General features: G+C 47.4%; 3 protein-coding genes and 1 long non-coding RNA gene across 8 annotated transcripts in view; 2 read left to right on the forward strand and 2 right to left on the reverse strand.

Annotated features, from left to right (window-relative positions):
* Positions 1-731: 731 nt before the first annotated feature.
* On the reverse strand, positions 732-6,536 carry REXO2 (RNA exonuclease 2). Of its 2 annotated transcripts, XM_015884203.3 has the most exons (7): positions 6,375-6,536; positions 6,168-6,251; positions 5,988-6,065; positions 3,864-3,975; positions 3,013-3,121; positions 2,608-2,661; positions 732-1,151 (listed from the first exon to the last, which is right to left on the reverse strand). In XM_015884203.3, exons 1-7 carry the CDS (start codon positions 6,501-6,503, stop codon positions 1,022-1,024), a joined length of 696 nt encoding a protein of 231 aa, XP_015739689.1. In that variant the 5' UTR covers positions 6,504-6,536; the 3' UTR covers positions 732-1,021. The 2 variants fall into 2 exon arrangements, with proteins under 2 accessions (XP_015739689.1, XP_085382161.1); XM_085526035.1 differs by lacking the exon at positions 6,168-6,251.
* Positions 6,537-6,635: 99 nt separating this feature from the next.
* On the forward strand, positions 6,636-8,683 carry LOC146755280 (uncharacterized). Of its 2 annotated transcripts, XR_014938230.1 has the most exons (3): positions 6,664-6,800; positions 6,944-7,038; positions 8,543-8,683. It is a non-coding gene; the product is annotated as an uncharacterized LOC146755280 (long non-coding RNA). The 2 variants fall into 2 exon arrangements; XR_014938229.1 differs by lacking the exon at positions 8,543-8,683 and having other exon boundaries at positions 6,636-6,800; positions 6,944-7,395.
* RBM7 (RNA binding motif protein 7) lies at positions 7,070-10,904 on the reverse strand. 3 transcript variants are annotated; one of them, XM_085526037.1, is made up of 6 exons: positions 10,742-10,904; positions 9,499-9,616; positions 9,220-9,382; positions 8,579-8,672; positions 8,237-8,330; positions 7,070-7,826 (listed from the first exon to the last, which is right to left on the reverse strand). In XM_085526037.1, the coding sequence occupies exons 3-6, from the start codon at positions 9,278-9,280 to the stop codon at positions 7,434-7,436; spliced, it is 642 nt and encodes a 213-aa protein (XP_085382163.1). In that variant the 5' UTR covers positions 9,281-9,382; positions 9,499-9,616; positions 10,742-10,904; the 3' UTR covers positions 7,070-7,433. The 3 variants fall into 3 exon arrangements, with proteins under 3 accessions (XP_085382163.1, XP_085382162.1, XP_015739691.1); XM_085526036.1 differs by having other exon boundaries at positions 9,499-9,739; XM_015884205.3 differs by lacking the exon at positions 9,499-9,616.
* A 3,826-nt stretch (positions 10,905-14,730) lies between these two features.
* Positions 14,731-26,290, forward strand: part of ZBTB16 (zinc finger and BTB domain containing 16) — an 87,804-nt gene continuing 76,244 nt past the window's right edge. Inside the window, exon 1 of the mRNA XM_015884108.2 lies at positions 14,731-14,854. The gene's annotated coding sequence lies outside the window, so the exon portion shown is untranslated. The remainder of the gene's footprint in view (positions 14,855-26,290) is intronic.

The following is a 26,290-nucleotide window of genomic DNA, read 5'->3' on the forward strand; positions in this document are numbered from 1 at the left end:
CACAGAGTGTGGGGATGACCTGGGAGGTCAAGGAATCCTGGTGCTCACCGGGCAGCAAAACGTCACCAGTGATTCCAAAGCAGGACAAGCAGCCAGCATAGGAAAAGCAGCTGCATCGTTTTAATTGCTGCTTTTATTCGTGGCACAACCACGCTGCTTTTAAACATTGAAATATTTATCCTTTGTTTCTTTTGCCGTTAACACTTAAGTGCTTTGATCTCTCATATTGAAGAACTCCAGATTTTTGCTTGCTGTGGAACCAGATTTAATTCAGAGCAAAGACAGCCCATATCACAGCCCGTGAACGTGCGATCAAAGGAAATGAATACGTCTCTCATGAATCAACAAGATAGCAGGGGACAGATTCAGACACCACCACAGTTCTGGGCTGGCACTTCAGACCCTTCTCCACTGCTATTTTCATTAGCAAAGAGCTTAATGTTGGTAAAGCTCTGCAGTACCTTCTCCTTAGAAGCTGCTACACTGAAGTTATTACCAATGCAGCAAACACTGGGGACATGCAGACACAGGTTCCATTGCTTTTGTGGTTTTGCCCAATAGATCTTTTGCCTTCAGTCTCAATGCTTATGTCTTTGCACTTTGGGATGTTACTGTTATGCAGTGACCCACCCTGCCATGTTACCTCCACTGCCATTAAGTACAGGGAGGTTGTAAAACAGCATTTTAAGAACAGACATCTAACATAAAAGAAAGACTGTATGAAAACGTCCTCCTTCAACAGAACTGTTTTTATTGTGTAGTGAAAGACTGCATCTAAAACCAGAGGAAGAGGAATATCAAACAGCAGATTTTACCTATAGAAAGAAGCTGTTGAGATTTGAGTGTGTAAATTTCGTGCCCAAACAGAAAAGAAGAAGTGACTGGGACTTCCATCTGCATTTGATCAACTGTTAAGAAACAAGGTAACATATGGGTCAGGCGTCTCAAAAGACTGGCAAACAGAAAAGAACCTGGAGATACATCTAGTATATGCTGTGGGATGGCTTGGTGAGGTGAGCAATCAGCTGGCAGTTTTATCACTTTCTCCATTCTCTATTAGTTTCCTTTTCTTTTCATCCGTTTTCCTCTTGAAGATGCTATCTCTGTAGAACTGAAGTTCTTTGATGCTTTCCCTGATGTCATCAAGCGCTCTGCAAGAGAATTAAAGAGAGTTTCAAAATGCCTGCACACGTCTCCAGCTACATCCAGATTCTAATGCTTCTAAAAAATTCCAGGCAAGGGATAAAGAAATAAAACTCTGACATGCATGGATCACAAATCTGTCAGATATAAACACAAGCCTCGCTATTCTTCGGTACTTGGAAAGCAATAAAAGTCCACCAAGGCTGACATACCAGAGAGTAATGTACAGCTTATTAGTTTGTGTCACTGTGGGACATGGAAGCTCTCAAAAGCCAGCAGGTTCTACAGCTTCAACTATTAAAAGCAATTCACTATCGATCCAAGACGACAAAGAGACAAGGGCTCAAGAGACCTGTTTGCAGCTCCTGCTTTGCACACTCATCTGCTTTCTCCATCAGCACAGGTGACTGACTTGTTTGGACCCAGTGCCTTTTGTTACTGTGCTCTGCCTGCGAGGTCTGTGCAGCAGTAGTAATCTAACTGCATGTTCTCACTGCACAGCACACCTACCTGTGACTTCCATCTCTACAATCATCGTTCTTTCCCTTTTTATACCAGAGCCTGCCCTCCTGCCTAGCAAAACCTCATCAAAACAAAGAGGTGAAGATGCAACTGTTTCCTTTCACCGTCATTTAGGACAGACAGAGCTGTACGTACCAAATAACACCCACAAAAAGCCCAGTGTAGGTGTTCTAGTGCATGGGTGTGCAAATTTAGTCTGAGCAGATGAAAGAGCAAAATGGATACACTGTGCAAATGGGCTTAACAAAGCCCATGGACCCCAAGTTTTACACAAGACTGACAATCTCCTCTATTCACAAGAACTCTATTAGCAAACATGGCTCTCTAGAAGTTATGTGTTAATACTGCAGAGCATATTTCCTTCAAAAACCTCAAAGCAAACCCAGCTTTTAAGGATGCCTCAGATGCTGGCAGGAGTGTAACTCAAAACGAAACCTATTCACAGAAAGGAGAACAAGCTCTCTGCCATATTACTAACTCAGGAAATAGCCAGGAACAAAACTCTTATCTCCCTATGTGCAGTTTTCCAATTTTAGAGTATCTATGAACAACTTTTGCCCAATTCAAGGACAGAAAAGAAGCCCTGTTCAGCGAGCTTTTTCATGTGGTTTCTCCCCGTGATGCCTAAGAAGTGATAGATGTATCTACACTGCCAAACAAGCATTGTGGCTTGAATAGTAAACACCTGGAATCAGAACAGATAAGGACAGTTTTTGATTGTCTGTATTTTTGTAATTCCTTTCCTTACGCTACCCAGGCTTCTGGCTGGAGAATACAAACTATGTGACAAGGTGTACCATTGTACCACCTCTGCTGTCTTTTTCATTAGAACAAACATGACTGGAAATCAAAGGAAGCTCACAGCTCCACATTCTGCCCATGAGGTGCATGGTTCCTGTGTGACAAGCTATGCTTTGTTAGAGATAAAAGAAAGAACCTCACCTGTGAGAAGCTGCTTTCTTTGGTGCAAATTCGTATTCTTCTGGATACCAGCGTCTGTAAGTGGAAAGAAACCCCATTTTAAAAGGAAATTGGGATTCAGTAACACGCCCAGTGGCTGCTTTGGGTTTGTTGCAATTGGTGAAAGAAGTTCAGTTAAACTGGCACACAGAGAAGGCACAGCCCTGTGAACCCAAGTGCTACAAACGCCAGAGGATGCCACTCTTTATGGCTCAGTCTGTCCATCAGCCTGAACAGAAGAGAGGAAGATATGAAAGAAGGAGATGGCCGCGTACAGCTGTCTGCCAGCAGCCTTCAGCCTTGTTTTAAAGAGGTGCATGTCAGAGCCATGTAACAAGCTTCCCTAGATTATCTTTTATAGAGATATTCAATTTGGAGACTATTTACCTGCAAAGCTCTTTGACAGTGCTCACATCAATGATCCTGTAATGAAGATGCCGCATGAACTGAGGCATGTACTTGTCAAGAAACTTCTTATCTGCATGAACAGAGTTACCTACAAAGACACAGAACAAGACATTTCTTCAAAGGCATCGCAAAGCTACTATGAGCATCTAAACTAGAAACTGGCTGAGCGAGCTTGGGAAAGATCATAGGGTATGAAAAGCTATTCACAAGCAGCTCATATATCTCATTTTCTAGCAAATATGATTGTAAAGGTTTGTCAGATTCTCATTTCGGGATCACACATGGTTTTAATACATAATCCCTATATTAATTCTTCACTTACTACAATTTCTGCCGCACAGATAAGTATCAAAGCATTACACAAGAATCAGGTTTTCCACTGTGTGAAGAGAGGCAAATGGTATTAATTTCATTTAGCTATAATCTCAAGGCTGTATGTAAATGTCCCGAGGGCAGCGCCAGGTAACAGGACAATTGGAAGATTCATGTTTGATGCTGTTCAGTTTACAGTTCAGATTTTTACAGTCACTGATTTCTATCAGCTGTTAAGTTGCCCTTCTCGATTATAATTGTACAATGAAACATTAATGCTCAAAGGAACTTTCAGCTTCCTGCAGTAACGACGCGTGGTATCTGCTTTAGGGAATCAATAGAATAGATGATGCCATTACTAAACCTTTCTCCACTTGCAGATTTTGATTTGCATGCTAGATCTCTGCGCAGAAAACTAAAGCATCCCTGCCATGTGCATCAACCGGCCTTTCAGCATCCAGCCGGGAACTGCAGGAGGGATGACATTATTATTATTATTAAGAAAGAACCCATTTTACCTGCAAGAGGACAGAGACCAGGGGGCGTCTGTTGTCGTACAAAGGACAGGAACTCATACTCCGCCTGCTGCAATGAAATTTTACTCTCCTTCACAGCCTTAGTAAGGCCAGACTGCAAGAAAGAACCATCCGTCAGAAAGGAGATAGACATTATCTTCAAAGCCATTTCTAGAAATGCTCAGCAGCAAAAGATCAGGCAGACACGCGCTGCTTGCTCCCCAGCACGCCCGGATGAGCTAAGAGGACAAATTCACTTTGTGTTTGATCGTATTCTGGCAGATCCAAACACCTTTGTTCATTCTGCATATCTTTAGGGCACCTCTTCAAGACGTGCAAACCATCCCCAAGTAAAGGTGACCACAGAACGTTCCTAACGACAGCGACACTCCTCTGAGTTTCCTCTCTGTTGCTTAACTTTCTGTTACTCTCAATTACTGAGACATTATGCAAGCCTCATTTACACACCTGCATGTACATGATCACATTTCTGCCTAACGAGAGGCATATTCACCTCCCCAGCATAGAGTAGTACGTAGAAATAAACACAAATAATCAGAATCCCGGCTTAAGTGTTTATCAAGATTCCTATAAATCAGAAAAGCTCCTTCTTCTTTTTTTTCCCCCAATAGTTAAATGTCAAATCTGCTCTAAGTGTTCTCAGTGATTTATTTCCATCTGGCTATGCTATATATTTCCGTGACTGTGCCACAAAAATCTACTTGACAGATCCAAGTGGTGGTTAAAAAATTCATTATGTGGCTGCATTTTCATCTATATTCTAATTGCTTCTCTTTTCTTAGTCAATTAAAAATAAGTAGCTCCTCAGGAGCAGCGATAACGTACGCTACCATCTTCAATTCACTTGTGAGCTGAAGTTGAGTTTGTGTCCTCAACTGCAGAAGGGGAAAAAGCTCCCATCACAGTAAATTAATATTCATTTTCCAAACCCTTGCTAATCCTTCCTAGGGAGAGTAAGATGCTAAAGGGGGGAGGAGGGAGGGGTTGTGAGTGTCTTAAAACTTCAGCACTTAATTGAAAACTGCCTTGAATTTAAATTTGTAATCAAGGATTTGAAAATCCATTCACTTTCTTGCTGAGGGCAAGGAGGAAGTTTTCCTTGGTGACTAAAAGAACCACAAAATAATCTATTCTTGCTAAAGTTAAGTTGGCAGCGAGAGAAGAACAAAAACTAGGCTTACAGCACTGAGGGGGACAGGCAAAAATACAGTCAATCAGTCTGTTTAGTTCTACAAGTGCCTTAATTTTCACTGATAAGTTTGTTTTTTACCAGTTCTGGACTATTCTTTGCCAACTTGGTAGCTACAGCAGGTCTTGCTGTCTCTTTAAGAACTGTTCTTTGCTTATTTCATGCCACACAGAGGGGGTGTGACAGGAGGAGCCGGATGAGGAATTCTAAGGAACGGATCCCAACTTCTTCATCTCGTGCTGAGGGGCACAATGCCTTGAATGAGGCAATAAGCAACAGGTATCAGTTCTGGATCCTATTCCCAGAGTTGCCCAGGTGTATGTCTCTAGTTTGGTGTGCTGTTGCTCTGTCCCCCTCCTGCCCTTTGCTGATGGTTCTCAAGTTAGAATGCAGCTTGGAGAACTATTCAGCCTTATAATCATAGGATGGTTTGAGTATTAAGGGACCCTCAAAGGCCCCTGCAGTGCACAGGGACACCCACAGCTCCAGCAGTGCTCACAGCCCCGTCCAGCCTGACCTTGGCTGTGTGCAGGGACGGGACACCACCGCCTCTCTGGGCAACCTGTGCCAGTGCCTCACCGCCCTCAGTGCCAAACCTTCTTCCTTATCTCCAGTCTCAATCTCCTCTCTTCCACTTAGAAGCCATTTCAACAGACCCTGTCAGAGAGTCTGTCCCCTTCTTTAGCAATAAGCCAGGATACCAACCCCACAGTGTTACAGACACAGACATGAGCTGCAGTGTGCCCTAGATGACACGTAGGTCTTTAGGAACAGCATAGCTCTTCAGCTCAGATCGCAGATGATACTTCGAGTCTCTCCTCCCTTCTATCCGCTGTTTGACTGCCCAACTCTTATCCCTTCTGTAGGTGAGAGCACTGCGAGCCATGACTCCGAATGGCACCGTTCGCACGGCCTACCTTGCCATGATGCTCCTTGCACCACTCGGACATGCCGTCCAGCAGCTCGTCGGGCTGCTTGATGATCAGGTTGGGGCCCTGCAAGGAGGAAAACAACGACTGTCAGCGGCTCCCTTAACGAAGGATATCGCCCCGTGAGGGCTGGTGGTGCTGAGCCTCCCCAGGCCCGGCCTTGCTCACCTCAGCCAACACGTTGAGATCGGAGTCGGTGATGAGACAGGCCATCTCCAGGATCTGATCCTTCTCCACATCCAGGCCCGTCATCTGCCACACAGCGGAGCGGCACCGTCATCGCGGCCTCCCCCTATAGGGCCTCCCCCTATGGGGCCTCCCCGCTTCCCCTCCCTTCGACCCCCCCCTCCCGTAGTACCCCGGCACACCCCGCACCTCCAGGTCCACCCAGACCATCCTCTGTCCCATCCCGCCTCCTCCGGCCATGGCCGCCGTCCGGCCCCTCCACAGCCGCCCGCTGCAGCTCCGCAGGCGACCGAGGCCACCGCGGCTGCCGCCGAGCATCGCGGCCAGGCCGCAAAGCGCCGCCGCCGTACTACATTTCCCGGCACGCCCCGCGGCGGCGGCCCTTAGGGTGAGAGAGGGGGGAGAGCGCGGGGGTTGATGGGAAATGTAGTTCGGGCCGCGGGGGACGCCGGGAGAGGCGGGAGGGACGAGAGGTGGAACCTCCCTCAGGGCGCTGTGCTGCGAGTTTATGGTACGGCTTAAAACCTTGATTCTACCTAAAGGAAAATACATAACTGCACTTAAACCAACCTATCTCCTATTTCAGCGACTTATAGTGAAGGAACTAAAATATGGGTGAGTTGAATGAACAAAAGCAGAGCCAACACAGCGTTAAAATATGATTTATCCACAGGGAGACTGGGGGGGATTCTTCTTTGAGACAAGGCGTGTACAAAAAGGGATCGTTGGCTTAAAACCTCGTTTGCTTCTACCTCTAGGTAAAGGAAAATACATAACTGCAGTTAAACCAACCCGGCTCCTCTTTACAGCGCCTTATGGTGAAGGAATTGCACCACCAAAGGCTAAAATATGGGTGAGTTGAATGAAGAAAACCAGAGCCAACACAGCGTTAAAATACGATTTATCCACAGGGAGATTGGGGGGGATTCTTCTTTGAGACAAGGCGTGTACAAAAGGGATCGTTTCCGTATCAAAACAACACTTGAGATGCCGCAAAAGCATCGTATTGCTTCAAATCTGCTTAAAAAAGAGCTGCAGCTCCACCTGGTATCGCCTCCCTATAAAAATAACACAGGCTCTTTATCATACACAACCGTGGCACGTTTGTTTTCTTGCATCTTGTAGAGTTCACACACTAAAACGGAGCTGCTGGGTTTGGAGGATCATTGGACAATTTACAGACATTAAAATGGGACTTTGATTTCTTTTTCTTTTGCATTAAGTTCTTTAAACCCCTCCGTGTGTGTGTCAGTGCCGAGTCAAGCGCCAGCTGCCCTCTCTGTAGCTCTCTCTTCTGCTGTCGTAATCGTGGCTCCACGCATTGCGATTCCTATCATCATAGAATGGCTCATCTCTGCTCGCCCTATAGTGGTGCTCAGAGACGTGCCCTCTGTCTTCAAAGCCATAGTCATCCCTTTTGCCCCTGCTATAATCAGGTCCCCTGTCCCCCGCACGCTGTTCTCGGCCCAAATTCCTGCTGTCCTGGTAGTAAGGGTGGGAGCCCATCCTGCTCTTACGCACTGCTGCAATGTCTGGACGTCGCAGCATGTGGGAGGCTGATGGGTGAGTGAGGGAATGGCCGTGTTGGTACCCAGGAACAGCAAAGCCAGGCTGAGGTTGCTGCCAAGCGGCGCCGTGCATCTGAAAAACAGAAGGAAAAAGACTTGGTGGATTCCTGCTTTCCTGCTGATGCTCAAACTGTTCTACAGTGCAGGGTCCAGATGCATTTCAAACTTGGTCTCTAAGTTCTACATTAATCAAGCTGCAAGTGCAAGGGAAAATGGAAATGCACCAACAAGAGGAGACTGAACACAGACTGGCTGCTACTTGTAAAGCTCAAAGACCACCCCAGTGTTAAAGAGCTCAGTAGAAGGAACCATCTATCTTCTAGAGCTGTCAGTTCAACACTCCAAAAATACGCTCCTGTGATATAATATAATAATTAAAACATCTAAGTACTGAAAAGCAGCAACAGCTCCTTTGCATGTCAACATCCATCAGCAATGAGTGACTGCAGGGTTAGATCCCATGAACAGAAGAGCACAGCTTACCCCTGCTTGTCTCTGAAGGTTGTCATGAGATGGCAAAGACCTCTGCATAGATGAGAACCCTGCTGCTACCATGTTATCTGTATTCCTGTCATGTCTGAAGGAAAAAAGATTAGGAAAGTTAGTCTTAAATGATTCTAACACAAGACTATTGCCAGTCTAAGGGGCATTTGCTGGTTTTTAGGTACTGAGAATGCAGGGTACTGAGGGTAATAATAATGCAAGTGCTTAATCCATAGGGAAGAAAGACTGAACTGCGCTTGGAATGAGAATCAGGGAAGCTAAATGTGTGAATGCATTTTCCAACAGGAACGATGCGTGTGTATTTCTGGTGCAGCCTCATACCTGCTGGCTGGATGTGTTGTGCCAGATGGACCCAAGCTGGCTGCTCCGTGTGGTAAACACGACAAATTACTGTCCTGAGATGCGTGGCTGCTCCCTGAGGAGAAACATGAGATCCACAAAGACAGGTTGGAGCAACTTGGATATGAACTGAACTTGTAAGACGCTGTTTCCACGTGCTTAATTAGCTCTCAAGTATCACCAACAATCTGAAGTAGAACATAACCCAGCTTCCAACACAAGATACCTCAACTGCCTTAATGCCCAGGTGGGGAAGATACAATCAGGCTGTGAAGTTCTGGCCAACCTGACTTGCTTTACTGGAGACACATACAGCGTTTAGCACTAGAAGGGCTTTCAAAGGTACAGAAAAGAATCAAAGAAAAGCCTCAGCTTGGGTACTGTCCATACCCCAAACTGGCAGACAGATCCCCTGCCAAAGCACAAGGATAAAAGCACAACCCTATGTGACAACACTGCTCTGCAGCATCACCAGGGAGCGGGTGAGCAACACTATGACAGAAGCAAATGCAACAGCTGCTATAAGCCAATAACTGTAACTCTGCCAGATCTGAAGGAAGGAAGGAAGGAGGTGGCAGTTTTCTTTCCATCTAGTACCAAGGTTACTGAATGTTTCTGTGTACCTGAGCGGAACTGAATGTTGATGGGCCGTCCATAGAGCTTGATCCCGTTAAGGAGATTCATCCCATAGGGGACAGATTCTTCATGCTTAAAACTCACAAACGCAAACTGCTTTTGTTTACCATCTTTATCTTTAGGGATCTTCACCTTAATTACCGGACCTGCCTGTGAATTAGAAAGCAAAGCAGTGTTAAAGGAAAAACCTAAAGCAAGCAGCATATCATGGAGGAGCAAGAGGGTGACGTCTGGCTCAGAATAACTCAGGTTGGAGGGGAACTTACAGACTATCTGGTTCCAACAGCTCATGCTGCCCAGGGTCTCACAGTGTTGTGCGGGTTGGAGGGAACGGATGCCATTCAGAGGGACCTTGACAGGCTGGAAAGCTGGGCTCGGGTGAACCTAATGAGGTTCAACATGGCAAAGTGCAAGGTTTTGCACTTGGGCCAGAAGAACCCCAGGCACCTGTACAGGCTGGGAGGAGTGGTCCTTGAGAGCAGCTCGGCAGAAAAAGACCTAGGGGTCCTGATAGATGAGAAACTTAACATGAGCCAGCAGTGCGCTCTGGCAGCCCGGAAAGCAAATGGGATCCTGGGCTCCATCAGGAGAGGGGTGGTCAGCAGGGATAGGGAGGTGATCGTCCCTCTCTACTCTGCTCTTGTGAGGCCCCATCTGTTGTACTGTGTCCAGGTGTGGAGCCCTCAGTACAAAAAAGACATGGAGATTTTGGAAAGGGTCCAGAGGAGGGACAGGAAGATGATCAGGGGGCTGGAGCACCTCCCCTATGAGGACAGGCTGAGGGAGTTGGGTTTGTTCAGCCTGGAGAAGAGAAGGTTGCGGGGTGACCTCATTGCAGCCTTTCAATACCTGAAGGGAACTTACTCCCAGGAGGGGAGTAAACTCTTCGAAAGGGCTGATAATAGCAGGACTAGGGGAAATGGTTTTAAGTTGAAGGAGGGAAGATTTAGGTTGGATGTTAGGGGGAAGTTCTTTACTAGAAGGGTGGTTAGGTCCTGGAACAGGCTGCCCAGTGAGGCTGTGGATGCCCCGTCCTTGGAGGTGTTCAAGACCAGGTTGGACGGGGCCCTGGGCAACCTGATCTAGTAAAGGTGGATGTTTGGTGGCCCTGCCAGGCAGGGGGGTTGGAACTACATGATCCTTGAGGTCCCTTCCAACCCGGGTAATTCTGTGATTCTGTGACCTTAGAGATCATCGTGTCCAACCCCCGGGATTCGAGCCTCCTGTAGCAGAGCGGCACTTCTACCACTTGCGCCACAGGGGGATTCGAACCCGGGTCTCCAGTGTTGCAAAGTGGCGTCCTTAAGCACTGCGCCACCGGAGCCGCACACTCGATCCCACTGTCTGTTTGGAGCCCACGCGGGGGCGCCGCTCCGCACCCGGATGAAGTTTGTCCCTCCGCAGCCACCGTACAAAGCCAAGGCCCACCCCAATATGGCGTCGGAAGGCCGCCCGCTCGGCCCCGCCCCGCCCGACCGAGTATAAAGCGAGGCGGACGGCGGCCCCCACCTGATGGAACAGCTCGAAGATCAGCTCCTCGGTGACTTTAGGGTCCAGGTTCCCCACGAACAGAGTCCGATCCGCTTCGGCCGCCGTTCCCCCCATTCCGCGGCCGAGCCGCCCGAGCTTAACGGGGGCCGCTGTTCGCTCCTGCGCAGGCGCCGTAGGAGGCGAGGTCACGTGGTGGGCGCGTGCGCGCGCCGCCTACTTCCGGCCGGGCCGGGCGGAAGGAGATGATGGATGGGGATGGGAAAGGAGATGATAATGGGGATGGGGATGGGGATGAATGGGGATGGGGAGGATGATGATGATGGGGAGGATGATGGGGATGAGGATGATGATAGGGGTGGGGAGGATGATGGGGATGGATGAGGATGGTTATGGGGAGGATGATGGGGATGGGGATGGATGGGGAGTCGTGCCGTTGTCCCTTGCTGGTGGAGGCAATGAGCCTGCAGTGGGGCTGAGGGGAGCTTTAAGGTTCTTTCTAACTCAAGCTATGCCCTTGCCTTTGTTATATGTGTGGTGGCTGCTTAGATCATGAGCAAGTTCCTGCTGCAGCTTCAGGAGCTGGCAGTGCACTCAGTGAAGCTGCTCAGTGCAATAGGGGAAGGTTCCTGGAGCCTTCACTGATGGCAACAACAACCAGCTGGTGGCTTGAGCTGACTCCAACACAAAGGTTGATGATGATGTGCTTCCACACTCACAATAAAGGACCTTCAAATAGTTGCCAGATGGTTCTGATCAAACATCTGGCTTAAGGATGAACTAAATGGGTGGCATCCAGGTGTAGGAAAGCTTAGAACGAGCCTTGATTTCTGCAGGGTGGAGATATTAAGATGGGAAGCTTTGTGTGGCTTGTCTTCAGCTTTTCAGCCTTATCTTTCTACAGGTTGTTACCAAGATGAGAGAGCTTTTCAGTGGGACTCACAAATAGCTGTTGTGAAGCCAGGCCTCCAGGATGGAGGATAATTGGGATTTTAAATAATAAAAGGAAAAAATACCCCATAGTGTTCATTGGAGAACTGAGCACTTCGTTTCTTCATTTTGTTTTATTGCTGCAATACTCTGTCTGATCGCCTCCACCATCCCAAGTGCTGCCTCTCGTAATGGCACTAACCCAAGCGGGCTGCTTTGTATTCCTCCTTTAAGCAGCTGCATTACGCTTTAATGTGAAGATGGAACTTCTGGTTTTATGTTTGAGCAGAGTTCTGGACAGTTATCTTTCAACTAATGTATTTCTCCAGTGTTGTGCAAAATAGCTCCCTTTTCCCACATTGTTTGATTATATGGTAAGTACAGTTCTCAGCAACTGTAATCCCCTGAATGTTTTAGAAGGTGTTAGATGTAAAACAAGGATAATTTTCCATCTGGAAAAGAAAAAAAAAATACCAAAAAAGGGGAAGTTCTACTTTCATTTTTCATTAGATTTCAATGCATTATGGCATTTCCTATTTTCTTGTTTAATTAGACCCTGTTCATTTTCTTCACTTCATTACTTACTACCGCACCTAGAATTTATATTCATTTGGTTTAATCATGTTCGCCTGGTTAAATTCTAAACAGTTACTCATTCAGAAAGGAAATTATTACCCTACTCTGCCAGGACTTCCACTTTGGCTTAATTTCCCTGGAGCCTCATTTACTTTCTTCTGTGTTTTTTTTTTTTTTCCTTTACTGGGTCCCTTTGGGTTTGGCTGGAATTGGTAAAGCTGTCAAACATGATTGGCTTCCTACACGTGAGTTGGGCATCTCCAAATGGTTGTTGCACTTTGTGCTATGCTCAACCTATCAAATATGAGAGCTGCAGGATGTGGTGATGGGCTCCTGCTTGCCCTTGGCTTTCTTGTATGGCCCATACTTGATAAAATGCCCTACAATGGAAACTGCTGCTTTTGCTTGTGGATGATATCATTGCCATTTCTCAGCTCACAGTCTGAAGAAGGAGCATGGCTGCTTACTGGCCTGCCTTACAGCTTACGGATCCCCATGCCTCCCTTCCAGCACACAGGGCTCCAGCAGTGTCAGACAGTCCACAAACCCATGGTCTGTCTGTCCTATGTCTTCAGTTCATCCTCAGAGCTGATTGCACGTTGGCAGTGCCTTCCTTCTCGCCTGACTGCACAAGTTCCTCAGGTTATTCAGCTGCCTCGATGGCTTCTCCGTGCAGATGACAATCCTTTTTTCACTGCTGTGGTAATGGGGCTGCTCAATTGAAAGTGGATGCTTGAAAATTCTCCGTGCCCTGCTATCCTGCCAGAAAACAGGTGCCTGTAATTACGCCAAATGATAGAGAGATCAGTCAGACAAAGCCATCGCAGATGACAATTCTTTCGCTGGAGAGCCTGAAAGAATGGGTCACACCAGCTAATACAATAACAGCACACCTTATCCCTACATGCAATTTTCATTAGGGCCATTGAACACCTGTGACTGACACATGTACAAAGAGAGGGCGAGAAGCAGAAAGAATAGCAGCTACTAGCTGAATAAACCGAGCTGAAGCCGGGCTGCCACCTCTATCAGCATCCTTTCTCATCCTTTTACATTGCAGTGCTATGCTCAGCCTGGAACTGCCTGCACTGCTCCCACCAGGGCCTGCTCCAGCCACTGGTGCTGCACTTCATTGCTGGAGAGAGCAAAAGGCAAACGTGATGCCCCAGCCTGCTGGCTGGGAAAGCCTTTCAATTACTCCTGACAGGTTGCAACAGAAGGGTAATTGTAGCTACAAACTTCCCCATGAAGGGAATCATTGTGCTTTTTAAACAGACCATAAAAATCTCCAGCGATGCTGATGTTCGAACAGTTAAACAGCGATTAAAGGCACCCGCACTACAAGACCTGGGCATGTTATTTGCAGAGAACATGTCAGCAGCTGCTGGATCCCTGCATTTACTGCGCCTCTGTGACAGCCGCAAAGGTCTTTATAGAAACAATTATGTTATGCTCAGCATTAAGTACTGAGTGTCAGAGAGGTTCTGAGCTCTCCCAGTGCAGTGCAAAGTCTGCATTGGTGCAAACATTACAGCACAGCATTTAGGAGCTCCTTTGGGGCTTTTTATGAAGTTCTTACCAAGAAAACAAGAGGAAACCCAGCGGAGGTGGACGAAACCCTCTATTTCCTCCCTGATCTTGTTGTGTTACATGAAGCCTTTACAATACTTGCAACCCTTGACTCATTTCAGCCTTTCAGCATCTTCATGTGCTATCACTTTATTTTATGCCGAATTGTCCTGGCAGAAATAGATCTGTGAAGGGCCTCTTTTTGTATAGATCCAATGAGAACGTTCTCAGAACCTGTATCACTTTCACAGCTTCTCTTTCTCAGCCCAATTCCTCCACCCCCCCCCCAGCAAATAAATGTGCTGCATTTCACTCTCATTCACAACCAATGCCCCCCTACCCGAGACCAATAGCCCTACATATGTTTTCTGTTGCTCTCTCCATTTCTTTTTCCCCCACCGTTTTACTTCTTCCTTAACACTTCCTATTGCAATCCCACCAGCAGCCCCTGAGCCACACAATCCCCTTTACAAATGACTGTAATTAAAGACAGTCCCTGGGAACACGTTGCATGTCTGCGGCTTTACTGTAATTGAGGGCAATAAAGCAGCGCAAATCAGCATAGCTGGGTCTGACAGCTTTGTAAACAGCGTTAGAACATCCAATATGAGTATATCTTAATAGCAGAGCTAAGTCATATGAGATGATAAAGAAGTTTTAAGGCCATTCAAAGCCCTGGTAGAGGGCTGCTGTATTCTCTGCTGGAGGAGGGGGGAGGAATCACTTCCCAGAATCGATCCATGAAGCTGGAAGAGACCTCTCAGGTCCTGAAGCTCACCCCCACCGTGCTCACTGACCACGGCCCTGAATGGCACATCCCCTTATTTCCCAACACCGCCGATCTCCGCACCCCGCGTTGTTCGCATTTGCGGCCGCACGGTGTCAGCATCGCCCCGCGCCGCATCCATCGGCCGCTCGGAACCTGCTCCAGTGCTCTGCTTTGCAATACGGAGCTGTCTGGGAGCCCACAAGCTGAAGGATCCCGACTTTGCCCTATAAATCCTGCTTCCCGTATCGTCTGCGTGGTCGGAGCTGCTGATGCGAAACCAACTGCCAAAGGTATGAGTGTTAAAATAATGCCAGCTCGGACGATGAGTGCAGTAAATGGGCTGCTTCATTATCGGGTCTCGCTGGAGCCCAGGGCTGAAAGGTCTCTAAAGTGCTCCTCCCGACCCTTGGGGCTTCTTTGCACTGGGATGTACCCATGCAGCACACTGTAAGTGTTCCCTCCTTGCCATCATGGTGCATTGGAATAAATCGTGGTGACGCCAAGGTTTTATCCCCACCAAAAGAAATGGGAACAGAGAGAAAATCATGTTCTTATAGCACACAGACCTTAGCTTGGTGCTTATGTGTACCTGTCCCCACTATGAGGGTCTGCTGGGTGTTCTGGGGCTGTTCAAGGCATTTCTGTGCCAGAGCAGCTGTTCTCCAGCCTGGATTCAGGCTGAGCTGCTGCAGGGCAGAACCAACACCTGCCTGGGCTCAGGAATGGTTCCCAAAGGGAGGACTCCTTCTTCCTGTTCAGTTCTGTGTGCTCAAGGAAAGACTGGCACGCTATGCCAAGGTGCAGCCACCCTACCTCATCCCCTCAGTTATGTGTGCCAGGTTGCAAGGGGAACACTGTCACCAAAGGGGAGATTCCAGCATCAAAGCTGATAATGAAAATGAAAATCCAGTGGTGCTGCAGCCTGTGCCCCTAAGGAAAGCACTGAGGATGTGGATGAGCACTAATATTGCCCTGCCAGCCCCCCAGAGAGCAAAGCTGGGCCTACGTGCTTGTGAACTTGCCCAGAGTGTAGATTTATTACCTTTTAAGATATTGGGCTGAGATCTGTAAAGCCAGATTGTAATTGGCAGAGGCAGGTTCCTGCTCCTTTGGCTCCTTCCCAGTGCCCTTCACCAGCACAGCTCCTATGCAACTGTCTGCAGCCTCCCTGTGTGTTCCTGCCTCCCCGCTTTGCGTCTCTATTGAAATCTCAATGCTAGACATCTGATTTCCATTTTCCCTGGTACTTTTAGTTCAATCAAAGTATGTGATTAGGGCTCTGTGGGCTCCATTGTCATCTCTACCTAAGTGCTTCTCTGATTGATATAAACAGCATTTCGATATTTACGCTGTGGTAAGTGGAATGTGTTTCTCTGGTTACTTTACTGGATAATGCACAATATCTGCCACTAAAGGGAGGAAAAATTGAGAAGGAAAGGGAAAAAAATAGTGTTCTTGCAGAAATGGCCTGGGGAGAGAAAGAACAGAAGGCTGATAGGACAGGGCTGTGTCTCGTCCTGGGTTCATCAGCATCATAAGGAACACCTGCAGCCTTGGGTGTGGTACCACTGTGGAAGTGATAAAGGGTATTTGGGAAGTAAGGGGGTGTTGCAGTATCTCTGGGCTTTGGTGGTTTGGACTCTGCTTGGATCTTGCTGCTGTGATGTCAGGACTAGCTTGGAACCGAGCTAGCTTATGTTATGCCTGCAGAGCACAAGATCAGACCCAGGCTATAGCTGAGGGTTACCTTTGAGCTTTGGCAGCTGCTGGAGCTGAACCAGGCCCTGCAATGCCAAACCTGCTGCAGCACACCCATGATGCCCTCTCCTCTGTGCAGATGGATCTTCGCCCTTGGGAAGCAGGTAGGTGGCACAGAGCTGCTTCTCAATGTGAATAGCACCTTTATGGAGTTGTGTTCTCTGTGCTGCCATCAGAGTGTTCCTGAGTGGGGGTCAGAGAACGGATTCCCTGCTGGATATGGCAATAGTGGATGCTCACCTCTAGTATGGGCTCATAACTGGGTGATAATATGGATGCTGGTTGTTCTGGGAGCCTTAAGGTTGAAGCGGTCTTAGGAAAGACTGGATGTTGTGTTGAGGGATGTGGTTTAGTGGGAGCTATTGGTAATAGGTGAATGGTTGGACTGGATGATCTTTGAGGTCTTCTCCAATCTTGGTGATTCTATGATTCTAAGTGCAATGGAAGTAGATGCCCTCCTGTGTTATATTTGCAGGAAGACATGTAAGGCACGTGCTGCAGAACCAAATGCTTCTAGTTTCAGATAATTCTAGAGGAGGGGAGCAAGCATTTGTTGAAAATGAGTTATTTGAATGACATGGGGAAGGAGAAAGGGGACAACTGTGGTCTTAAAACGTATTTGTTTTCTGAGATGCCAACTTCCACACAGCCCCTGCCATGCAGCTTTCACACACACAGGGGCTACTGCAGTTCTATAGCTTTCTCCTATAAACATCACTGGAGCTGCACAAGCAAAAGCTGGTGGCTCTATTGGCAGCAGGTTTGGGTCTCACCCTGTGCATAGTGCCAACCCTGAGGCTCGCCCTGCCCTGTGCACTTCTTACCTTTCGCCCTTGTTTCCTCTTTTACTCGCTGACAGATTTAAGCAGCTCTCTTTCTGCTTGAGGTTTCTGTGCCGTAACAAGGAGCCAGCAATTAGCTGTTGTAGGAGTGTTTTACAGTCCTGTGGAAACCCTTTTCATCCACTTTGTTTTAAATGGTTCTATCTTTTATTCCTAGTTTCCAGGAGTATAAAACTTTACTACATTTGCTGCAAACCTTCATACTTTGCTTTGCGGTTTATTGCTCCCTCTGCAGATATATCTTACTCATAAATAAGGCTTTCATCTCTACAGTGCTTGCTAAGAACTGTAATGGCTCTGAGCGGTTTCATTAATGGGGCTTTGCCGAGGAATCCCGGCGTGATTCATATCACACCTCAGCCTTTGCTTGGCCCAGTGGTGCAGAGCTCAGAGATCTGGGGCAGCAGTGAGTTGCTTGGCTGGGTTTATTAGTGCCCCAAATGCAGCTGGTGTTTGGGAGGCTGTTGGGACTTGGGCTCGGTGGATGGTTGCAGCATTGGATTTTGGTGCTGGGGTTGCTTTGGGCTGCCCACATTCGGGCATGGAGGCTGTACCCTGTGAACCTGCCGTGTGGTTGCTGCAGTCCTGCTCTCTCCTTGGTTGCAGTGTGGCACAGAAGATACGGATCAGTGCTTGTTTCTGGGTTGGGGAAGCCCTGGCTTCATGGTTTCCCCCTTAGCAGTGGGTGGTGCACCACCACCTCTCTGGGCAACCTGTGCCAGTGCCTCACTGCCCTCAGTGCCAAACCTCCCATATATCCAGTCTAATTCTCCCCTTTTAGTTTGAAACTGCTTTCCCTTGTCTTATTGCAACAAACCCTGCTTAAACACCTGCCCTTTCTTACAGTCCCCCTTCAGACACTGCCTATTTCTGTGAAAATTCCAGGGTTTTGCTATGCTTGAAATATCTGCTGTCCCATAGAGAACCACCTCCAAGTAACCCATTGCTCTGAGCTCCCCTCACCCTGTATATCATTACTAGAAGCTGCTATCCCGGACTCAGTGCTCCCTGCTGGCTCCCTGAGCCCTGCTTCCCAATGCAGGAACACTGGGGCTGGCAGGTATCACATTATCAGATGGTTTATGGCCCCATTTGCCAGTGTCGAGATCTGCTACCAAGCCTCCAAATGTCAAAGCCAGGAGTGGGGATGCAGACAATGAGAACAGGTGGGCTGTGTGCATCTCTGGGGTCCCACTAATTTGCAGGGATTCACAGGGAATAAATTAATGAATGCAGTGGATACCAAGTGCTATTCTGGGTGCAGGTGATGGAGCAACTCCCTTCTGGCAGGGGAGAGGGAGACCTGTCATAATCAGGCTGCCTCTTTTCATTGTCTGAACTAGCCTTAAAAATACCCTGCGTTCTGCATTGACTTTGCTTTGGCCGGGATTTTGGAAGCAGAAGAAAATCTTGGCTTAAAATAATGAAGCTCTGTGTTAATTGCACTGGGATGCCTGTATGCGGTACAAGGTGTTTCTTGCACATCTCCCATAGGAGACCCAAAGGTTTCCCCAAGTCCTGTAGAGACTGAGGTTGTTCAGTCTCCTGAACACCCAGAACACCCTTAGGAGTGGATTTGTTCCACCTAGAAATGAGCACCAGGAAGATGGGTGGAAAGGTGAAGTGCCAAAACGCTTCAGAAAAGGGAAAGCAGAGCGACAATGTGTAGTTAATAAGGTGTAAAACAAACCTTTTTTACCTATGAGGGTCTGTCTGCATGGTTTCCATTTTGTGTGTGCTGGTTTTTATAGGAAGTAATATCGTATTTTGGACATCCAGTTAGGATTTTCCCATAGTAGCAATGCTAGCAGGGATTATATTTTCAGCTTGTGACTCGTCTGGGAGGGGAAAGGTTAATGAACACCTGCTGTGTTACTGTTACATTCATTAAACTCGCTTAGAAATTCCATGGCCGCATTTGTACTCCAGGCAATGTCAGGTCTCCCCCTGACAAGAACAGGGGCTTTAAATCTTTCTGCTCTCGAGGAAAATAAATGCACATATATGAGCAAAGTTTGGGGTCCGCATGCTGCAACAAGGCTCCGATTCAGCGCGTGAAAAGGAGATTGGCTGTTTTATTAATTACCAGCCTGCCTGTGATTATCATGGCTGTATTTATGGTGGGGCTGGTTGGTTCTATAACAAGGCAGTGCTGTGTCCCCAATGCGGTTCTGGAGCCCTTCTGGATCAATGCTCGGTAGCTGGTAGGTGAATCTATGATATGCATTGCGACTGTTTATGATTTTTTTTCATTTTACAAGCCAGATTTTGTGGCTTATTTAAAGCTGCAAGTGGCCATTAAGGATATCGGTGAGTAAAGTCACTTGGGTGATTACATTAATAATTAACTCGGAGATCTGAGCCTATAAATGGGGCTGCAGGGAGCCCGGCGGCGCGTGCCGCTGCATGGAGGGACTGTAGGCTCTTTCCAATGCTGCCTGCAGGAAGCAGTCTGGCTCCAGGCAAACCCATGATGGGGCAGAGCAGGAATCTGAGCCATGCTGCCAATTGCACGTGGTGCACCCATGTGTGGGAAGGTTGGCAGCAGAGCAAGCTGCACCCAAAGGATGCCATGGCACAGAGAAGGCTGTGATTTCTGTAGTTGGTTATCAGTTAGGAGAGGGGAAATGCAGTGCAGGGAGAGACCCTGCTGGGCACCAGTGAACTCATCACTGCTTTGGGCTTGGGTAAAAAAGAGGGTGGTTGGGCACCCCTGTATTGCAACAGCACAGCATTGGGTGGGCATAGGATGTGTGTGCTGTGCCCCATGTTGGTGTGTGCAGCGTGCAGGGAGTGGGCACAGATGGCAGGGACATAAATGACACCATCTCGTTACTGTAGTAGTTTGGCCGTAATTCCTAACAGACATTTATTGGACGCAGCTTTCCCTCTTCCAGAGGCTGTGACTCCTTGGGCACAGGGAATTGTGATGAGAAAGGTAGAAAGAGAAACCCGACATTAATAATGAGAGCGGTGCCCAAAACCCCATCCATTCCTCTCCTCCAATTTTCTCCTGTGACAATTTATAGGTTAGTTTGATGCTTGAATAGCTGTGTCTCTCTAGTAATATGTATTCTCTGTAAGTATTCCCCGCTGTGGCATATCCTAAGAGAACTCCATCAAATAATTATCTTCCCTTTTATTTATTCACAGTCTTTTCACTCGATCTGCATCACTATAAAATATTCCAATGGTTTCCTCTTAGCACAGAGCCTTCCTGAGATTGTGAAGTGTATTTATGTACAGTATTAAATCCACACTCTGCGACTCTTTATCTTGGCACTCTCCTCATTGGATGCTATGGTTGGGCACTGGCCCCAGCCACCTTCTGCCTTTGCAGCAATGCCTTGCTCCAGCAGCAGCACGCTCAATCTGCGTTGCTTGCCCAAGGCACACAGCTCAAATACAGAGAGGGCTTTGCATTTCTCAGTGCAGCTGATGGAGCTCTGAGCTCATGCAAGGTGTTGGCATTGCCTAGAGCCCAAGGGGAAGCTGCTATTCCCACTGCTGATTGATGGGAGCAAGCACAAGCAGTGCTTCAGTTGCTGGGATCATCACACAACTAGTGTACCTGCTCTGCTTGTTTTCTGCCAGGGCTTGGAGATGCTGAAGCAGGAGGGGGGGGCTGACTTTGTGGCATCCATTCAGCACAGAGCAGGTCTTGCCTGGAGGGCTGTAGCCCTCTTGAATGAGCATTCCATAACTGTCTGTATCTTCACATGGGCTTTGGTGTACTTTGTGTCAGCCTGAAAGGAGAATATTTGGTGTTCTGGACTTGGCTTCTTTATAAAGCCCTTGTGTAAGGTGGCAGGGATGGTGACTATGCAATAGTGGGTATGCATGGACAGCATTTTGGCTTTTATAAGTCCTCCTCTGCAGGCACGGCGCCCACCTAAAGGCTTTCTGGGTGGAAAGATTTCACATTAAAATGTGATCCCATGCAATCCCAGGGAGGTGTTCAAGCCCAGGCTGAATGTGGCTCCGGGCAACCTGATCTAATGCTTGATTAGCAGTTGGCAGCCCTGCCCTCAGCACGGGGTTTGGAATTGGATGATTTTGAGGTTCCTTCCAAGCCAAAACATTTTGTGTTTCTAAGATCCTGTTGCTCAGAGTTCCTCCATTCTCCAGGGCTGAAGAAGCCAAAAATAAAGCAAAACTCCACTTGCAAGTTCCCTGTGCTACTCTTGCAAAACAGGGGAGTGCTTCACAGAGTTGCTGTGAGGCAGAAGCAGCGCCTGTGCTTTGTGCCTCTTCTGGCTGCTGTGATTTGATGGCAGCAGTTAATAAGTTGGTCACGGCGTAAAGTAGCAGTGACTGTCCATAATCATGGCTTTGACTCCCTGCTTTGCTGCCAGTCAGCTCGACTGGTGCACGGAGAGGCTTTAAAAGGCTCCTTCCTAGAAGAGAGAGAGATGCCAGGGAGAGAAAGTGTCCTGATGATGACCATAATGCTTACAGTCATTTGGCTCCGATACATCTTGAAGTGGCTTCCTATCAAATCGAGAGGAGAGTTCCCCAGCAAGGGTTAACTGAGTGTATAAAATTGATTGCGATTTTAGTAATTCAGTATAATCACAGTCTACCAGCAGGTTGCTTTTCCAGCAGGAGGGTTTGGAATTATTTTCTGGAGTTTGCAATATAGAACTTAAATTAAGCCTCAGAAGTCAGAGGAGCTCTGCTGCATCTCTAATGTGGTGCTAAATTCTCAGCAGCACATTCTCTGTATTAAAGCCTTTGCTGGCAATTAGGTTCATTAACTATCACAATACCTTATTTATTACTCGGCATGCCATATGGTTTCCCAGCTAAAGAATGGCACCCATTCTAGCACAGACCATTTGGCATCATAAAAATGTTAACAAATAATGTTATGGCTCTCAAGGGCAAAAGGGCTCACTGGGTTGCAGGTCTGAACGGCAGGAGAGAATATGAAAACATTTTTCTTCTATAGCAAAATAAAGAATTCCTCAAGACAGAAGTATTCAAAGAATATAATGCTCACATAACGCAAATGGGAGTTTTATACATGCCCATAATGGTTCTGTCAATATTTGCAGTAGGCAGCGCTCTCACTCATTCCTTTTCCTTTCCTCTCTTCTCCTCCTCCCTCTGAGCACAAACAGTTTTGGGAGGAAGGATGGAGGAGGACCCTCACATTCCCTGGCATAGCAGGCCGGGTGCTGCTTGGATGCATCCAGGAGTTCAGTGCTTCTTGGCAAAGGTCTGCCTCAGCCTTCTGTTCTTCCTCCTGGAGAACCGTGGCAGCTTTGCTTCGTTTTGATGAGAAAAAGAGTAAATTGTCAGTTCTAGGCAAAAGCAGAAGGCTGTCATGGAAGTGTTTGATCTTTGCAGTCTATTTTCCGTTCCCTTGTTGTTCGTCCCCTCCTCATCGTATTTTAGCATCCTGGGGTTTAGGTGTGTGGGTGATCTCTTGGCTTATCCATGGCCAAGCACCTGCAAGAGGAATGGAGTTATTGCAGCTTGAATTGTTTGCACCACTCTTCAGGTGGCATCTTCAGCACTTGGAGGTTGCAATTGATGGTTGAGGTTTGTCCTTTATTACAATCTGAGCTTCACCCCTGCAAAAACAGTTCAGGGCACTACATAAAAGCTCTTTGGATGCTGCTATGCTTATACGACATGGATTTTTACACTGCAAGATAACCCATAAGGGGTGAAATTATGCCAGTGGAAAGAGCAATTAATAGTGGGATGTGAAGTGAGGTGTTCTGTCTCTAGGGAGAGTACAAATTCAGTCTTGGAGTTGTTCATTGGGCTTGGGAGAAGAACAAGATGGGTGTTACACACCATACAGCCCCACCTGGGACTGGAACCTGATTTTTTCAGCAAGCCCATGAGTTTTATGTCCTTTATTGCAGCCTGTGGAGTGCAGTAGAGCCAAGTCTATCAACCTTGGCCTTCCCTCCATGTGCACAAACACTGTGGGGTTTGCTAGAGCCATCCCTCCCAGGTGCTGAGCAGTACCGATCTCTGACACACGGTGGAGGGTCAGAACTCCACTCTGTATCATTCAGTGATGGGGGTGAGAATTGCTTTTCTGTATCCTGTTTCCAAAACTTTGAGCCATTCCTTTGCCCTGACATCTGATCCACGACCAGGGTTAAGCTCTCTGCACCCAGAGCCTTTTCCCCAGATGATCATTTAAAACTCTTTCTGCCAACCTCTGTGCCCCTTTTAGAGGCAGCAAATCCCACAGTCATTGAGCACATGCTGTCCCCACTGGCTGAGCTCTGGCCAACCCCTGCTGCATTGGCAAAAGTTAACCAACAAAGCCAACCTGCAAAGGATGCCATGGTGGAGGGTTAGTGAGGTGGTGGTGATGCCTTCTGAAACAGCTTTAAAATGAGATGTTGGTGTTCTGCATTATTCATGCTGAACTATCCGCTTTCAGGCTTTTCAGTGTTTTTCTTTATTCCATTTCACACTTCTTAGAGGGAATTAATGTATGTTTCTTCATGAGAGCTGTGATTCCCTTCCCCCCCCCACCCCCCCAGGTTACCCAGCCTGAAAGGGATGTTTTAATAACGAGTCCCTTTAGGGGTCTCTGGGTTGGAGAAATGGTTCCTATTTTCCAGCTGGCACTGGGTGCAACTGGAACTTCTTACTGGAAATTAAGTAAGATGGAAAATGAATGAAATCCTGATCTCTTTGTGGCAGAATTGATATTTTCAGTATTATGAATGAAACATCTGATGCACCAGGAATGGAGGTAGAAGAGCTCATTAATGAGGAATAACAAGCTGGGATTGAAAAGATGCTTTAGAGGAACCTGGGGTGCTTGCAGCCCCTGTGATGGCCATGGTCTGCCTTGCTATCCCCACCCATCCACATCCTTAGCCGCTTGCAGCAATGCTTTGGAACCTCTGGCCCCCAGCAAATTGCTCTTATCCAGAAGCAGCTTTGCAGCACTGTTTGCTTCCATCCTTCAGAGGCCCTCCCAGCAGGGAATGCTTTTTGAGAGAGCACAGAACATGCCAGCCTTCCTCCTGCATGCACACCATGATGGTTGAGGGTGCTGCAGCACCTCCAACACAAGTGCTGCAGAGTGATGGGGAATGCATCTATTCTCCCAACCTTCACAAGGGGTTCATAAATGTCTCAAAAAGGGTCGTTTGCAAACTGTGTTGATGCACAAACGTTATCTGAGGCTTCGGTCGCTTTGGAATTTAGGGGTTGATAAGATACTGAGGGTTTATTGCATCTCCTGGCAATTATTAAGAAAATAAAATCAGTTAATATCTAACCTTGAACCGAAGACTGTAACATTTGGCTTCAGGTTTTGTCCTGCCCCATTTGTAAGATTTTAGAGTGGCCTTAGGAATGATTAAAGTAATGAGGGATTGTGTTGGAGGTGGGGATACCTTCATTATGCAGCCAGAACATCTTAGATCCCATTTCTAAAATGCTTCTGTGTGATTCAACCACTCCTCATGCAAGGAAGAAAACAAGGAGGAGCCCTTCTGACAGAAGTTTCCCCAGCTGTGTAGGCATTGAGTGGGGATCTTTAGCATTTGGATACATTAAGAAAAGGGGGGAGAAAGGCTTCCATAAGCGTGGGCTTTTGTTTGCACTGTCAGAAATGGCAGTGCGCCCTGCACGCATGCTGGCAGGCACACGCACAGGCAGATATCGCTTTGGAAAGGGGAACAGATGAGTCATGCAGCTGGAAATGGGATATGGAGCTTTGCCCTTGATAGAGGAAAGATGAAATTCAGGGCAAAGGGATCTGTTTGGTGACCAGGACCTGGTATTTGGCTTGTTCCCATAGTGTGAAAGTGAGCAAATCGCCTCAATATCTCAGCACTGATCATTGCTTTCCATAGGATGGCCAAATGCTGTTGGTATTCCTGAGTCGATTCCAAAAGTGGGTTCTATCCTCCCAAGTCAGAGGCTCTTGAAAATTGTACTATTTAAAGGCAGAGGGGGCTTTAAGTCATGTTGATGGTATATTAATCTTGTGCTCAGAACAGTGTGTGATTGATAGATCCCTCACCAGCCTGAGCCTGGCCATGATCCTTACAGAACCAGCGTTGCTGTCCCAGGGCAGGATCCTGTATTGTGTTCTTGGGGGCACAAAGCAGTGCAGGTGATGCCTGGCTTGAATTAATTCTAAGGAGAACCAAAAGTCACATTGAGATTAGGGAGATAGAGGAGAAACAGGATGGAAGGTGGAACAAACCTTATTTAAACCATCAAATATTTCCAAGGCTGGAGTGAGCCAACCCAGCAGTTCTGTAGTGAGGCTCCAGTGTCGATTCTGCTGTATTTTAAGTGTTGGTTTTTTTATCCAGGGTGAACTTTACCAAGCAGGCGTGCAGTCTCCTCAGCAGCATACAGTTAGGGCTGACATTTAAAGCCCTGGCACATCTTCCTCCTGGTCCCGTGTAGGATGTCAAACATTTTAGGTTAAGAGAAGGGAAAAAGAGGGAAAACAATTACCCTCTCCCTTTGCTTATTAAGACTTCAAAAAGTTGCTGCTTCTGGACTGAGCTATCTCAAATCCACACAAAGGGTAACGCTAAAAATAGGTACTGTACAAATGATTAGGTCATAGCCTGCTAGAGGGAGACATTTTATTTAATTACTAACTAGGCTGAGCGTTGTTGGAGGGGGGGGAGAAGCGGGGTGGGGGGGGGTGGGGGGGGGATATACATAAACACACCAGTTCAAAGCCTGGCTGCTTGCTTTGCAGCGCTGTAAAGTTGGTGCTCCTTCGCTGAGTCACTGTGGATAAATTCCCTTTTGTGTCGGGGGATTTAGCGGAGGAATGCAGGAAGGCTGGGCTGGACTGCCACCATCCTGAGTCACAGCTCACAATGATCCTCGCAGTATTTGCAGGCTTAGGGCCATAAGCCACTAATTAGCCCTATTGTCTTACAGGCTTCGCAGTATAAATAACCTGGACAAAGTGAGGGGGGGGGGCGGGTAGGGGGGACTGAGGAATGGAAATGTGCAAGCTGATGAAATGATTGTGTACATGGAAAAACCTATGGCAGTTTCTCTTCTTTCATTGGTGTTTTGGATCTTAAAGCCCACTGTGCACAGTTCCAACCCATCACCCCACTCCCAGTGTGGCCATAAGGGCGCGGTGGCAGCAACAAGAGC

The sequence above is a fragment of the Coturnix japonica genome, chromosome 34, assembly GCF_054131305.1.
Source record: "Coturnix japonica strain WE chromosome 34, WE-NBRP24, whole genome shotgun sequence".
Taxonomy (NCBI): domain Eukaryota; kingdom Metazoa; phylum Chordata; class Aves; order Galliformes; family Phasianidae; genus Coturnix; species Coturnix japonica.

Excerpts from the sequence above, each read along its gene's own strand:
- REXO2 (XM_015884203.3), bottom strand. The coding sequence starts at position 6,503 with ATGCTCGGCGGCAGCCGCGGTGGCCTCGGTCGCCTGCGGAGCTGCAGC. Across the intron at positions 6,066-6,167 it reads ATCTCAACGTGTTGGCTGAG|GGCCCCAACCTGATCATCAA; the intron begins GTGAGCAAGGCC and ends TCCTCCTTGCAG. Across the intron at positions 1,152-2,607 it reads AAGAAAGCAGCTTCTCACAG|AGCGCTTGATGACATCAGGG; the intron begins GTGAGGTTCTTT and ends ATTCTCTTGCAG.
- RBM7 (XM_015884205.3), bottom strand. The coding sequence starts at position 10,837 with ATGGGGGGAACGGCGGCCGAAGCGGATCGGACTCTGTTCGTGGGGAAC. Across the intron at positions 9,383-10,741 it reads TCTTCGAGCTGTTCCATCAG|GCAGGTCCGGTAATTAAGGT; the intron begins GTGGGGGCCGCC and ends TCTAATTCACAG. Across the intron at positions 7,827-8,236 it reads ACCTTCAGAGACAAGCAGGG|ATGCACGGCGCCGCTTGGCA; the intron begins GTAAGCTGTGCT and ends TCTGTTTTTCAG.